Genomic DNA, 15,025 nt, shown 5'->3' on the forward strand with positions numbered 1-15,025 from the left:
GAAACAAGTTGGCTCTATTTACCACTTTGGTCCAATTTACCGCACTCTCCCATATGCTGACATTCTTCAAAGCATATTGCTGATCGGTTGAAAGGGATCAAAGGACTGTCTCGAGTAAGGACTAAAGGACTGGAAAAATGCGCCGAGAAAACAATACGTCGGTGCTATTCGAAATCATTGGGAAGTCCCTACCCCATTGAAGGGGGTTATGTAAGGGTTAAGGTGAGGGTTATGGGTAAGGGTAGGGGTTAAGGTTAGGGGTCGCCCCAATGATCCCGGATAGCACTGACGGAAAGAAATAGTGGCCTATTATTTTACAAAGAATGTCCACTGTTCACATAATCCAATACATACAATTAGAGGTAAGACATTAAAAGGTTAACACTGAATAAAAAAAGTGATGGAAATAGTTGAGCAAGACGGTTTAGAGTATAGCAATTGGTTACAGGTGTATTTCAGAGAGTTTACTTGTTTTCAGGCACAATTCCACCTCCACCCAGCCTTCCATTTCCGTCCGGAACATTTTCCTTTGTAATTTGATAGTCGACCGTAATTCGTGTAATAAACTCACTTTTTAGAGAAGCCCAAAAACGTTTTCGTGCAATTAAGCACAGTAGCCTTGAGGTGCCACATCACAGAATATGGAATTTATACGGATGAACATGAAGACTATTGTTTTTCTGAATGCACTGGCAACAGTTGTTTGGGGTGCCCCTTCGCTCTGCGACCCCGAAGACGAATTTCTAGGTAAAGTAGGCCAACTCTTGCTGTTTATGATAACGCACATGGTGTGTTTTATGCATAGGAAGGAAGTGATGGTGTTTAGGCTTGTTCTGAAATAAAAGTGCATGGTTCAGAAATATTTCATTATATCTCAGACAAGACATGCAAACTGTGATGTTTCTATTCACAATGTTTATTTTACAAGCCAGCAGTAACAACAATAGAAAATAACCTCGTGTCACAAATTAGTGCGAAATAAAGTGCTTATTTTTCATTGGAGAATTATTATAGAACTGTAGACTATAAAGATTAAGGTAGATATTCATCACTAGTGAGAGGTGACCTGATCCATAGAATGACAATTCTCAGCATTAATACGTTTTTACTGAAAGATAGACATTTGGGAGGAGAGATCGTGTAACATGATGAGAGGGTTAATAAAAAGCAGATTTTATAGTGCCACAATAACGTTGGTGATAAATGCTATTCTGCCATCTAGTGTTAAATGCGTGACAGCAACTAACAATAGTTGTGTCTTTCAGGTATCTTTTGCAAAGAACCAGAACAACGTATGTACATTTTATTTTCTTCAATAAATCCTTCAACTCATGTAAATGTGTTGTTTGTAAAGCCTTGGTGACAACATATGCTAAGGTTATAATGACTTTAGGACCAACTCTGACTATTCTAAATCAATTGAAAGCATCCTAACATGATGTGTGCATTGCACCACAGTTAGATAGCTTAGAACTTACTGTTCATACAGAGAGAAGGCCTAAAGGACTGTACATTTATACCATTTTATCAAACCACAGGTTGAACTACCCATCACACTTTTAAAGATGAGGTTTTACTAAGTGATTAGGCTAAATGGGATATTATGGCCTTAAGGCCTCTCCGAGCTATCAAGTGTATTTTTGGATGATTAATGGCTGTATGAAATATTCACATTTTAATCTCCACTGATAATAGAAATGTTTGAACTTGATCATTTTCAGTACTGCAGAGAGGTAGCTAGCTATATGAGACAATAGACGTTTTAGACCAAGGGATGGATTCTTCATGCATATCCATATGACTTCTCAATATCAGGTTATGTTCATTTTCCATGCCAAGGATATAAGTAATGAGCCTTATTGTGTACTGAGCATCTTAGCTAGGTTTCTTAAACAAATTGACTGAGAACAAATGTAAAAGTACAAGAGAAAGAACAACGTGGCCAATACCCCTAAACATACTGACTTACAATGGAGAGAACATATGGTCTCAAAGCAGCATCTTGCAAGCAGGTTAACACTACGCCTACCTGAAAATAATTTATAACAAACTTATTGTTCTATGAAAATGTAGCCACCCACCTTACAAAAGCACCCAAAGGTCTCACCGATGTTAATTGCAAAGATTTCATGAAATTATGAGACAATAAATGGCATTTTAAGACATTGCATAATGATGAACCTATTTGATATAATGGTATGTATTCTATACTTTGATGATTCAACACGGTAAGCTACATTCAGATCAGTCACTCACCATATAATACTGAATTTGTCCTGCTCCTCGGTTGGCTCTTTCCTCTACTCAGCCAAGTGCATGGACATCATGATGAACTACTGCAACGACATGTCCTACACCCACACCGTGTTCCCCAACATTCTGGGCCACAGAACCCGCGAGGAGGCCGAGGTGGGCCCCGAGTACCTCCTCGTCAGTGTGGTCCACAACTTGCTCAATGGAGAGTGCACCCCGGACATCCGCATGCTAGGCTGTTCAGTGCTGGTGCCTCGCTGCGAGAAGGAGAAGGTTTGATACTAACAAAGGATAACGTAATAATACAAATGAATCAAAGAAAATTGCACTCTATATATGCTCCCAACAATTTAATGGGCAAATCTAATAACCAACATTTCGGTAATGCAGTGCCTTCTTCAGTAAAAAAAAAAAATCCCACTTTGAATAATTGAATAGCGCTTTTCTTTTGTAATGTAAGGTGCTGAAGCCGTGCAGGAGTACGTGTGAGGCTGTGAGGAAGAACTGTTACCATGCCTTCGAGGGCATCGAGATGGCCTGGCCATACTTCCTGGACTGTGACCGCTTCTTTGTCAGTGACCAGGAGGGCTGTTACGACCCACTGGAGGGCTTACGAGGTAACGACCACAGTTTAGCTGGTGTGTCATAAAAATGACTATCAATATATGATAGTGACAACAGTATGACACTAACTGTGCAGTATGATGTCGACTCAAATAACATTTTCATGCATAAAACAATCCCTTGAGCAAAATGTAAAACTAGGGAGAACCATGTGCGCCAATATTATTACAAGATTATGTCATTATAAAGAAAAATAACACCCAAACCCCTTCTAATAACAGAAGCGTATTGAGTGGTAACTGAGAATGCAGTTTCTATCTAGATTAATGACAGTCGCCTGGTTGCCACATGAATGCTTGTGGCACACCTCAAGAATGTACTTAAACTATTTCTAGGTCAATTCAAATGCCTTTTTACGTTAACATTCACAGTTGTTTTGATGATTCTATTATGCCACAATCCTCTCAACACATGTTTAAATGAACCTTTATTTAACTAGGCATATAACGTTTTAACAAGTCTATGAATTCACACTGATAGGTGACAGAGAACTGTAGTATATGTTCACCAGAGCAGTGCTCAGTCTAACTTGAGTTCAGTACAGTTTGTTTCTCCCTGTTCACCAGAGCAGTGATCAGTCTAACTTGAGTTCAGTACAGTTTGTTTCTCCCTGTTCACCAGAGCAGTGATCAGTCTAACTTGAGTTCAGTACAGTTTGTTTCTCCCTGTTCACCAGAGCAGTGATCAGTCTAACTTGAGTTCAGTACAGTTTGTTTCTCCCTGTTCACCAGAGCAGTGATCAGTCTAACTTGAGTTCAGTACAGTTTGTTTCTCCCTGTTCACCAGAGCAGTGATCAGTCTAACTTGAGTTCAGTACAGTTTGTTTCTCCCTGTTCACCAGAGCAGTGATCAGTCTAACTTGAGATCAGTACAGTTTGTTTCTCCCTGTTCACCAGAGCAGTGATCGGTCTAACTTGAGTTCAGTACAGTTTGTTTCTCCCTGTAGCTGCAAACAACCAACCATTCCAGCTGTGTAATTGCTCTGAGTGTTCATGAGTCCTCTCTTCCTGTGTACTCTCTCTCTCTCTCTGTTTATCTCTGCAGCTGCTCTATGCCACCATAAACAAGTCCTACAGGAGCCTATACTGACACAATAACAGTTAATGTAGCCATTTTGCTGAAATAAATCATAGATATGCATATTATATATATATATATATATATATATATATATGATATGGGTGTAGATATTCACACAGATGGTGGTACCACATTTTGAATAACAGCTTTTAGTGTAGTATGAAATCTGTTTCCCAAAATATCTTTGATTCTAACTAAAAACACAAGATGTCTGGCAAGCCTTGTAAGCTATGTAATTAATTCCATGATGATATTTATTTTGAACAGATGTCTCTGGTCTTATGTTTCAACTTCATTCAGTTTCTTACGTTTTAGGTCTTGCACATTTCCCTAAATCAGCACATTTATACAGGGGAGATGGGGGCTAGAATGTAGACCTTTTCCACTTTATGTAATCAAAAGTCACACTTGCTAGTTAATTACAAAGTGTCATGAACTGGCTTGGAACACTACTGACCTTTATATCTTTGGTTACACTTCATAATAACTTCCACAAATAAGACGTTACACTTATAACTGTTCATAGATGCTTGTAAATGCTTTTCAAATCATTATCATACAGTGTCATCGTCTCTTGTTTATCCTAGCGATACAGGAAGAAGGTAATACCCCTGAGAAGCCTCATACTGTCATCCAGTTTAGCTATCAGTCTAACGCCCAGATGAACAGCATCCTGAAGAAGACTGCGGCACGATGCCCTGAAATCGCCATGACCTACAGCATTGGCCGCAGTGTGGAGGGCAAAGACCTGCTAGTGATAGAGTTCTCAAACAACCCTGGAGTACATGAATTGCGTAAGTACTAATGGTCCTCGGTGCACTACAGTGTGAGTCCTGGGAATGCTATTTCTTAAACGCTGTCATATGTCTCTCAATGCTATTCAATTAGGGGCTGATTCCGACTTAGGAATTTACGCCATTCCTACGCACTTCAGTATTTGGTGTTCTGATTTACCTTATTCAGTCACATAACGCGCCATGCAGGTGCTACCTTGCACGCTCTGAATACATTTAATTAAACTGCTGAAAACCCAGGTTTATAAATACTTATTTAGGTTTAGGAAAATATTTATGAATCATGAATTGGTTTGGAGAGCCTTTACGCACAAAAGAAAGCAGTGGTTTGATTCATTCTGAAAATGGCCACTTTCATTTCAACCCATGGTAATATTGGAACATTAGTGTCCATAGAATTATAATAGTAGACTATACCCTCGTCTGTTGGTTGCACTAACCATGGAACTGTGTAACGACACGGCCAAGTATTGCGGCATGTGTCGGGTTCAAACTGTAACGGCTTGGTCTGCGCTACGCTCCATAACAATTTCATTCGCTTACATGTCATTTTTTTGTATATTATCAACTGTTAGTAATGATCCTTAGCAACAACCACACGGCCATGACCGAGGAAGCAAATGAGGGGAAACGATACAATGAAATGAAATGGAATTATAATGTAGGCTAAACCAACTGGGAACTAACAGTAAATTGGCAGTTGAATATGTGTTGTTATTAGGCCTACTGATGGTCGATTCTGATAGTGGCTAATTATTAACATGATAGAAATAGGACACAGAGAAAGCCGGAGTGGGCTATAATTAAGACATTCGGGAGTGCCCATCCCTGCAAGTTAAAAGACTGTACAATTTAAACTCTGCATAATGTCACAGCACTTCATAAACTTTACTGTGGTAAAGTTGATATGTTGATATGCTTCAGTTTGCTGCCATATGACTGGTTTCACATTTATCTCCAGCGATTGCAAGGTAAAATAGACCTAAAACAAGTGTCATTTAGCTTATATTTACAATTCCCTTATCCAAACGGATTACTCATTTACCTAGCTCTTATCAAGTTGTAAATTACAGTGCATGGAGAATGGTGTTATTTAAATATTTAAACCTTCTTCCACTTGAAACAGGTAGGTTCGCTGGACTTTATTCATGGTTTCCTCACACGTAAAGTTTGTGGAAATATTATTTTTTTGTGTTTATTTTACCAGGTATGTTGACTGAGAACACATTTTCATTTACAGCAACAACCTGGGGAATAGTTACAGGGGAGAGGAATGAGCCAATAGGAAACTGGGGATGATTAGGTGACTATGATGGTATGAGGGCCAGATTGGGAATTTAGCCAGGACACCGGGGTTAACACCCCTACTCTTACGATGTGTCATGGGATCTTTAGTGACCACAGAGACTCGGGACACCCGTTTAATGTCCCATCTGAAAGACAGCACCCTACACAGGGAAATGTCCTCAATCACTGCCCTGGGATCTTTTTCTAGACCAGACAAAAGAGTGCCTCCTACTGGCCCACCAACACCACTTCCAGCAGCATCTGGTCTCCCATCCAGGGACCAACCAGGACCAACGCTGCTTAGTTTCAGAAGGAAACCAGCAGTGGGATGCAGGGTCAGAATATGGCGTTTCTGTACACACCTCCGCCACACCGTCAATTATTCAAGCTCCACCCCAAACAAATAGCGGGGGAATAGCATGCTATTCTAATGCTTAAGTTCAAGGTCAGAATGCACAGAGAGAAAAGTGCATCAAAAGGGGATTATGTTCTATTCCCGCACACTTAACACGGGTCAGAATCGGGCCCTTAATTATTATCTCGCCTATGTTCACAGTTCAACCAGGGACAATGTAACTTTTCTAAATGTTACACATGACTGTAAGCTGCTGTCTTGGTTAAGTCTCCATGGAAAACAGATCATTCATCTCAAGGGACTCTTTGGTTGAATACATTTAAAAGAAGCCCCTATCCTGTCACCATATATCAACAGTTGAACCAGAGATGAAGTACATAGGAAACATGCATGGGAATGAGGTGCTGGGTCGCCAGCTGTTGATCTACCTGGCCCAGTACCTGTGTTCAGAGTACCTGCTGGGGAACCGGCGCATCCAGACCCTGATCAACACCACGCGTATCCACATCCTGCCCTCCATGAACCCAGACGGTTACGAGCTAGCTGCCGCCGAGGTCCAGGACACCATCGACCCTGAGAACGAGGAGGTAGGTTGAATCAACGTTGTTTGACACGTCATTTTAATATTTTGTTGTTTTATCACTGTGTAAAACGAATTGCATTTGCCAGAAAGGTATTAATGTACCGTATGTAATCAGTTTCCCAGCTTTTTTTACAAATTCAACAACAGTCCTAAAATATTTGGTTTTAAACTACAGTGAGGGAAAAAACGTTTTTGATCCCCTGCTGATTTTGTACGTTTGCCCACTGACAAAGAAATGATCAGTCTATAATTTTAATGGTAGGTTTATTTGAACAGTGAGAGACAGAATAACAACAAAAGAATCCAGAAAAAAACGCATGTGAAAAATGTTATAAATTGATTTGCATTTTAATGAGGTGTAACGGCCGTCGTCAGAATTAGACCAAGGTGCAGCGGAGGATGTGTTCATCTTTAGAATTTTAATTGAAAAAGAGAACACTACAAAAATAAACAAAAGACGACAGCAAAACAGTCCTGTCAGGATACACACTAAACAGAAAACAATCACCCACAAAAGCCCAAAGGAAAACCAGGCTACTTATGTGTGACTCCCAATCAGCAACAACGAACTACAGCTGTGCCTGATTGGGAGCCACACACGGCCCAAAACAAAGAAATACAAAAACATAGAAAAATGAACATAGAACGCCCACCCAATGTAACACCCTGGCCTAACCAAAATAAAGAACAAAAACCCCTCTCTATGGCCAGGGCGTTACAGTACCCCCCCCAAAGGTGCGGACTCCGGCCGCAAAACCTGACTCTGAAGGGGAGGGTCCAGGTGGGCCTTCTTACGGTGGCGGCTCAGGTGCGGGACGTGGCCTCCGCTCCACCCTCGGCGTCGCCCACTTAGGTGGCGCCCCTGGCCGCGCCGCAGGACTGGTGGGCGACCCTGACTGCGCCCGGCTGGCGGGCGGCTCCGGCGGCACTGACCCAGGATTCACCAGGCTGGGGAGACATGAAGGAGGCCTGGCCCTGGGCACAGGCACAGGACTCACCAGGCTGGGGAGACATGAAGGAGGCCTGGCCCTGGGCGCAGGCACAGGACTCACCGGGCTGGCGGGCGGCTCTGGCGGCTCCGGACAGGCGGGCAGCTCTGGCGGCTCCGGACAGGCGGGCGGCTCTGGACAGGCGGGCGGCTCTGGCGGCTCCGGACAGGCGGGCGGCTCTGGCGGCTCCGGACTGGCGGGCAGCTCTGGCGGCTCCGGACTGGCGGGCAGCTCTGGCGGCCCTGGCCCTGGACTCACCAGGCTGGGGAGACATGAAGGAGGCCTGGCTCTGGGCGCAGGCACTGGACTCACCAGGCTGGGGAGACCCACTGGAGGCCTGGTCCGTGGAGGAGGCACAGGCTTGACCAGGATGGGGAGACCCACTGGAGGCCTGGTCCGTGGAGGAGGCACAGGCTTGACCAGGATGGGGGGACCCACTGGAGGCCTGGTCCGTGGAGGAGGCACAGGCTTGACCAGGATGGGGGGACCCACTGGAGGCCTGGTCCGTGGAGGAGGCACAGGCTTGACCAGGATGGGGAGACCCACACTGGAGGCCTGGTCCGTGGAGGAGGCACAGGCTTGACCAGGATGGGGGGACCCACTGGAGGCCTGTTCCGTGGAGGAGGCACCGGACTGACCAGGATGGGGAGACCCACTGGAGGCCTGGTCCGGGCTGTGGGGGAGCTGTGGGGGAGCACTGGAGTTCTGGTACGTAGGCTCTTTACCCACACTCCAGGCTGAATGCCCACTTTGGCCCGGCACGGGCGGAGCGCAGGCATTGGGCGAACTGGACCCTCCCAGCACCCTGGAGACACAGTGCGCAGAGCCGGTGCAGGATAACCTGGACCGAAAAGGCGCACTGGAGACCAGACGCGCTGAGCCGGCACAATCCGTCCTGGCTCGATGCCTGCACTCGCATGGCACTTGCACCCTGGCCTAACCAAAATAAAGAACAAAAACCCCTCTCTATGGCCAGGGCGTTACATGAGGGAAATAAGTATTTGACCCCTCTCAATCAGAAAGATTTCTGGCTCCCAGGTGTCTTTTATACAGGTAACGAGCTGAGATCAGGAGCACACTCTTAAAGGGAGTGCTCCTAATCTCAGCTTGTTACCTGTATAAAAGACACCTGTCCACAGAAGCAATCAATCAATCAGATTCCAAACTCTCCACCATGGCCAAGACCAAAGAGCTCTCCAAGGATGTCAGGGACAAGATTGTAGACCTACACAAGGCTGGAATGGGCTACAAGACCATCGCCAAGCAGCTTGGTGAGAAGGTGACAACAGTTGGTGCAATTATTCGTAAATGGAAGAAACACAAAAGAACTGTTAATCTCCCTCGGCCTGGGGCTCCATGCAAGATCTCACCTCGTGGAGTTGCAATGATCATGAGAACGGTGAGGAATCAGCCCAGAACTACACGGGAGGATCTTGTCAATGATCTCAAGGCAGCTGGGACCATAGTCACCAAGAAAACAATTGGTAACACACTACGCCGTGAAGGACTGAAATCCTGCAGCACCCGCAAGGTCCCCCTGCTCAAGAAGCACATATACATTTTATTTTATTTATTTTTATTTCACCTTTATTTAACCAGGTAGGCAAGTTGAGAACAAGTTCTCATTTACAATTGCGACCTGGCCAAGATAAAGCAAAGCAGTTCGACAACATACAAAAACACAGAGTTACACATGGAGTAAAACAACATACAATCAATGATGCAGTAGAAAAAAATAAGACTATATACAATGTGAGCAAATGATGTGAGATAAGGGAGGTAAAGGCAAAAAAAATGCCATGGTGGCAAAGTAAATAAAGTATGGCAAGAAAAACACTGGAATGGTAGATTTGTAGTTTGAAGAAAGTTAAAAGTTAAAATATAAATAATATGGTGCAAAGGAGCAAAATAAATAAAATAAATAAATACAGTAGGGGATTTATTTATTTTGCCCGTCTGAAGTTGGCCAATGAACATCTGAATGATTCAAAGGACAACTGGGTGAAAGTGTTGTGGTCAGATGAGACCAAAATGGAGCTCTTTTGGCATCAACTCAACTCGTCGTGTTTGGAGGAGGAGGAATGCTGCCTATGACCCCAAGAACACAATCCCTACCGTCAAACATGGAGGTGGAAACATGCTTTGGGGGTGTTTTTCTGCTAAGGGGACAGGACAACTTCACCGCATCAAAGGGACGATGGACGGGGCCATGTACCGTCAAATCTTGGGTGAGTACCTCCTTCCCTCAGCCAGGGCATTGAAAATGGGTCGTGGATGGGTATTCCAGCATGACACTGACCCAAAACACACGGCCAAGGCAACAAAGGAGTGGCTCAAGAAGAAGCACATTAAGGTCCTGGAGTGGCCTAGCCAGTCTCCAGACCTTAATCTCATAGAAAACCTGTGGAGGGAGCTGAAGGTTTGAGTTGCCAAACGTCAGCCTCGAAACCTTAATGACTTGGAGAAGATCTGCAAAGAGGAGTGGGACAAAATCCCTCCTGAGATGTGTGCAAACCTGGTGGACAACTACAAGAAACGTCTGACCTCTGTGATTGCCAACAAGGGTTTTGCCACCAAGTACTAACTCATGTTTTGCAGAGGGGTCAAATACTTATTTCCCTCATTAAAATGCAAATCATTTTATAACATTTTTGACATGCGTTTTTCTGGATTTTTTTGTTGTTATTCTGTCTCTCACTGTTCAAATAAACCTACCATTAAAATTATAGACTGATCATTTCTTTGTCAGTGGGCAAACGTACAAAATCAGCAGGGGATCAAATACTTTTTTCCCTCACTGTATTGCTGATTTCATATTACTTGACAGCGAAGATCCTACAGTATGCTTTGACATGCCTGCTTTGACTCACATACCAACCTGACTACCACTGAATGAACCCTACAGGCTCAGAACTACAACAGCTGGACCCTGGGTCGAGGCAACGCACAGAACATTGACCTGAACAGGAACTTCCCTGACCTGACTACGATCGTTTACAGCCGGCGCAGACACAGACATTTCCGTAGCAACCACATCCCAATCCCAGACGCTTACTGGTTTGGTAAGGTACAGTATGAATTCCTAGCCATCCATGCTTGCATTTCGTGTGAGATTTTATACTTGCGGATAATAATACATGCATCAAATATTGTGCAATGATGACCGCTTTCAATGTAATTTGGATTTACATTTACATTTTTTTACCTTTATTTAACTAGGCAAGTCAGTTAAGAACAAATTCTTATTTACAATGACGGCCTACCAAAAGGCCTCCTGCGGGTAAGGGGGCTGGGATTAAAAATACAAATGAACACACATCACGGCAAGAGAGACAACACAACATATAGAGAGACCTACATAGCATGGCAGCAACACATGACAACACAGTATGGTAGCAACATAACAACAACATGGTAGCAGCACAACATGGTACAAACATTATTGGACACAGACAACAGCACAAAGGGCAAGAAGGTAGAGACAACAATACATCACACAAAGCAGCCACAACTGTCAGTAAGGAGTCCATGATTGAGTCTTTGAATGATGAGATTGAGATAAAACTGTCCAGTTTGAGTATTTGTTGCAGCTCGTTCCAGTCGCTAGCTGCAGCGAACTGAAAAGAGGAGCGACCCAGGGATGTGTGTGCTTTGGGGACCTTTAACAGAATGTGACTGGCAGAACGGGTGTTGTATGTGGAGGATGAGGGCTGCAGTAGATATCTCAGATAGGGGGGAGTGAGGTCTAAGAGTTTTATAACTAAGCATCAACCAGTGGGTTTTGCGACGGGTATACAGAGATGACCAGTATAGAGTGCAATGATGTGTCCTATAAGGAGCATTGGTGGCAAATCTGATGGCCGAATGGTAAAGAACATTTAGCCGCTCGAGAGCACCCTTACCTGCCGATCTATAATTTACATCACCGTAATCTAGCACGGGTAGGATGGTCATCTGAATCAGGGTTAGTTTGGCAGCTGGGGTGAAAGCTGAGCGATTATGATAGAGGAAACCAAGTCTAGATTTAACTTTAGCCTGCAGCTTTGATATGTGCTGAGAGAAGGACAGTGTACCGTCTAGTCATACTCCCAAGTACTTGTATGAAGTGACTACCTCAATCTCTATGTGTAATGTATCTTCAATGTTAAATATCAAAGTTTGAATTGAGTTTTGATTACCAATCATCAAGTTTTAATTGAAAACTTGACGATTGGTAATTGTTGTTAACCGTTATGCCATCATTTCCAAAACCTTGTGTTTTATTGATGTGCCCAGCTAAAGATGTTCACTGTAATTAATGTGCTTGTCTTCATGTGTGTCGTAATGCAGGTAGCTCCAGAGACATACGCAGTCATGAAGTGGATCAGATCCTTTCCCTTTGTGCTCTCAGCTAACTTCCACGGAGGGGAGTTGTTGGTGTCCTACCCCTACGACCTCTCCAAACACCCACTAGAGCAGAAGATGTTCTCCCCCACGCCAGATGAACAGGTGAGCGGGACTGACAGCAACATGTACAGTCAATAGGACAACAGCACTCTCCAAAATGGAATGCACTCTATGATCCGAAGCGTGTCTGTTGCAGAGAGAAGGCCCATTGATTGTTCATGCTCCACATATATAAAGATGAATTGTATTTTTATTTCCTCGACAGTCGTCATGTAACATACATGTAAAGAAAGAAGAAAATGTATCTCAGCTGCTACCAAATCAAACTAATGTAACATATCAAATTTAAAGGTAAACGAAACTACCCATTATATTTTTATGAATACGACAAAGATAGTGTATTTTATTTTTGGCTGCAGGTATTCAAGCAGATAGCGAGAACATATGCAGATGCCCATGCCACCATGTCAGAAGGAAACTCTGGAAGGTGTGAGAACTTTGGCAGCATCGGCCAGGATGGCATCATAAATGGAGCAAGGTGGTACAGCTTTGCAGGTGGTAAGTAAAAAAAACAAAAAACGGTCAAATTAAAAACAGTCCAGGACTGTTGAAGTGAAGATATAGTGAGCAGGTGGCTGGTGGCACCTTCATTTGGAAGGATGGACTCATATTAACGGCTGTAATGGGATGGTATCAATCCATTCATTCCATCACAGCTATCATTATCAAATCAAAGTTTCCTGGTCATGTACACAGTATAGCAGGTGTTATAGCGGTGCAGCAAAATGCCGATATCACTAGCTCCCACCTATGCAGTCAAATGTCAAACAGCTAGAATGTAAAGAAAAGCAAGAAATCAAGAATGGTGACAAACTGCTCTTGTGAACCGTCCTCCTGTGATTGAAATAGCTGATGCAGGCTCAATGAACTTAATAGGCAAGTTATATTATGAACTATGATCGCCACCTGGTGGCGCTTTTAGTTATTGTCACTAGTTCGATTATGAAGATGGCGGTTTGTCATTTCTATCACTGGTACGTTGTTTTTCCTGTCATGTGATCAGGTATGCAGGACTTCAACTACCTCCACACTAACTGTTTTGAGGTGACGGTGGAGTTGGGCTGTGATAAGTTCCCAGCTGAGGAGGAGTTATACACTGGCTGGAAGGACAACAAAGAGGCTCTACTCACATTCATGGAGTCGGTGAGAGACTTTAAACCCAGCATTTCATTCCAAAACATCACTCCTTTTCACAAATCTGAGACGGGTTCTCCACTAACCCTGCGTCTCAATGTTTACCAGGTCCACCGTGGAATAAAGGGAATAGTAAAGGATGCGGACGGGAATGGAATCAAAGGGGCAAGGATATCTGTCAGAGGAATAAGGCATGACATCACCACAGGTAAAGTCAGCCTCTCCGATTGGTCATTTTCACTAGAAAATGTCAGTATGATTCTGGGTGGTAAGCATTTGATAAAAAAAACGTCCTCACTCTCTCTCTCTAGCTGAAAACGGAGACTACTGGCGCTTGCTAACCGCCGGCATCCACATCCTGACTGCGTCTGCACCAGGCTACACCAGAGCCATGAAAAAGATCCACCTCCCGGCACGTATGCAGAAAGCAGGCCGGGTGGACTTTGTCCTGCAGAAGGCTGTGGTGGAGCCTGATATGGAGGAGGACTATAGAATCCCGTCCATGGGGACCTATGAGGACTTCGACCCCTACAACCAGTTTGAGCGGTACACCATTAGCGAGCAGAACCAGAACAGAGAGGAGGGGCAGGAGAAACCGTGGTGGTGGAGCTATTTTAGCCACGCCCATGGCTCCGCCCCCACCTGGCTTCTCAGAAACTAGCTCCTCCCCTAAATATACATAGAATCCTCTATGGCTCCCACTATAGCCTCCTTTCTCAGCTCTGGTCCCCGATTACTATCAAGGGTTGCACATACCTCCTACAGGTCAATACTAGCACACCTAATTCAATTAATCAAGGGCTTGATGATTAGTTCAATCATGTTTGCTTATATAAGGGTGGAACAAAAATGTGCAACCCTGGGGGTACTCCAGGACACTGCCCTACATGATCAAAGACGGGTTGCTATTTAAGTTGAATATGATTTACATAATGCTATCATACAAGTGTCACATTTTAGCATTACCATTATTATCCGTTGCTGCAAACCTGTCGTAACTGAAGCAAAATATCAAATAGCTAGTTGTTCATGTAAAGTGTTTTCCCCTAAAGCTAGCCTCCATTTTACAAGCTTTTGCTCTGTTAAACTGCTTCACTTTATGACCATAATGCAACACAGGAAGGTTGAAAGGCATAAACGATTTGTCTCTCCACCCGCACATATTTGTACGTGTTTATAATAAAACATTATTAAGAACATTCATTTGTTACTATTACTGCTTTTTATGGAGTCCCACCCTACTGAAACTTTGTTAAAGAGAAGAGTTCTTAACGAGTGTGGTGCTTTCTAGTTCAATTTGACCTCACTTGCGGATTTCCACTATGAAGTAAGTTTACTTCATGATAATACGGTAAAGTGTCTTCTTCTCAGATAGTGACTGTCTGTTGAACTTTACAATAATTGTCTCTGAAATGTATTCACATGGTAGTAAACGGGAAGCTTGTGTGACTGTCGTCTCTTTAAAAAATGTAATGAAACA

General features: G+C 43.6%; 1 protein-coding gene across 1 annotated transcript; it reads left to right on the top strand.

Moving 5' to 3' along the window:
- Positions 1-501: 501 nt before the first annotated feature.
- LOC115198191 (carboxypeptidase Z-like) lies at positions 502-14,744 on the top strand. Its single transcript, XM_029759954.1, has 12 exons — positions 502-747; positions 1,266-1,292; positions 2,309-2,526; positions 2,714-2,870; positions 4,545-4,751; positions 6,751-6,980; positions 10,871-11,032; positions 12,295-12,453; positions 12,771-12,909; positions 13,415-13,554; positions 13,654-13,753; positions 13,857-14,744. Exons 1-12 carry the CDS (start codon positions 642-644, stop codon positions 14,204-14,206), a joined length of 1,995 nt encoding a protein of 664 aa, XP_029615814.1. The 5' UTR covers positions 502-641; the 3' UTR covers positions 14,207-14,744.
- The last annotated feature ends 281 nt before the right edge of the window (positions 14,745-15,025 follow it).

This window comes from Salmo trutta, chromosome 8 (genome assembly GCF_901001165.1).
Source record: "Salmo trutta chromosome 8, fSalTru1.1, whole genome shotgun sequence".
Classification (NCBI taxonomy): Eukaryota; Metazoa; Chordata; class Actinopteri; order Salmoniformes; family Salmonidae; genus Salmo; species Salmo trutta.

What these genes read in the sequence shown, in the direction of transcription:
- LOC115198191 (XM_029759954.1), top strand. Translation starts at nt 642, where the DNA reads ATGGAATTTATACGGATGAACATGAAGACTATTGTTTTTCTGAATGCA. An exon ending in CCCACTGGAGGGCTTACGAG is followed by an intron (nt 2,871 to 4,544) that starts GTAACGACCACA and finishes TGTTTATCCTAG; the next exon opens with CGATACAGGAAGAAGGTAAT. An exon ending in AAGGCATGACATCACCACAG is followed by an intron (nt 13,754 to 13,856) that starts GTAAAGTCAGCC and finishes CTCTCTCTCTAG; the next exon opens with CTGAAAACGGAGACTACTGG.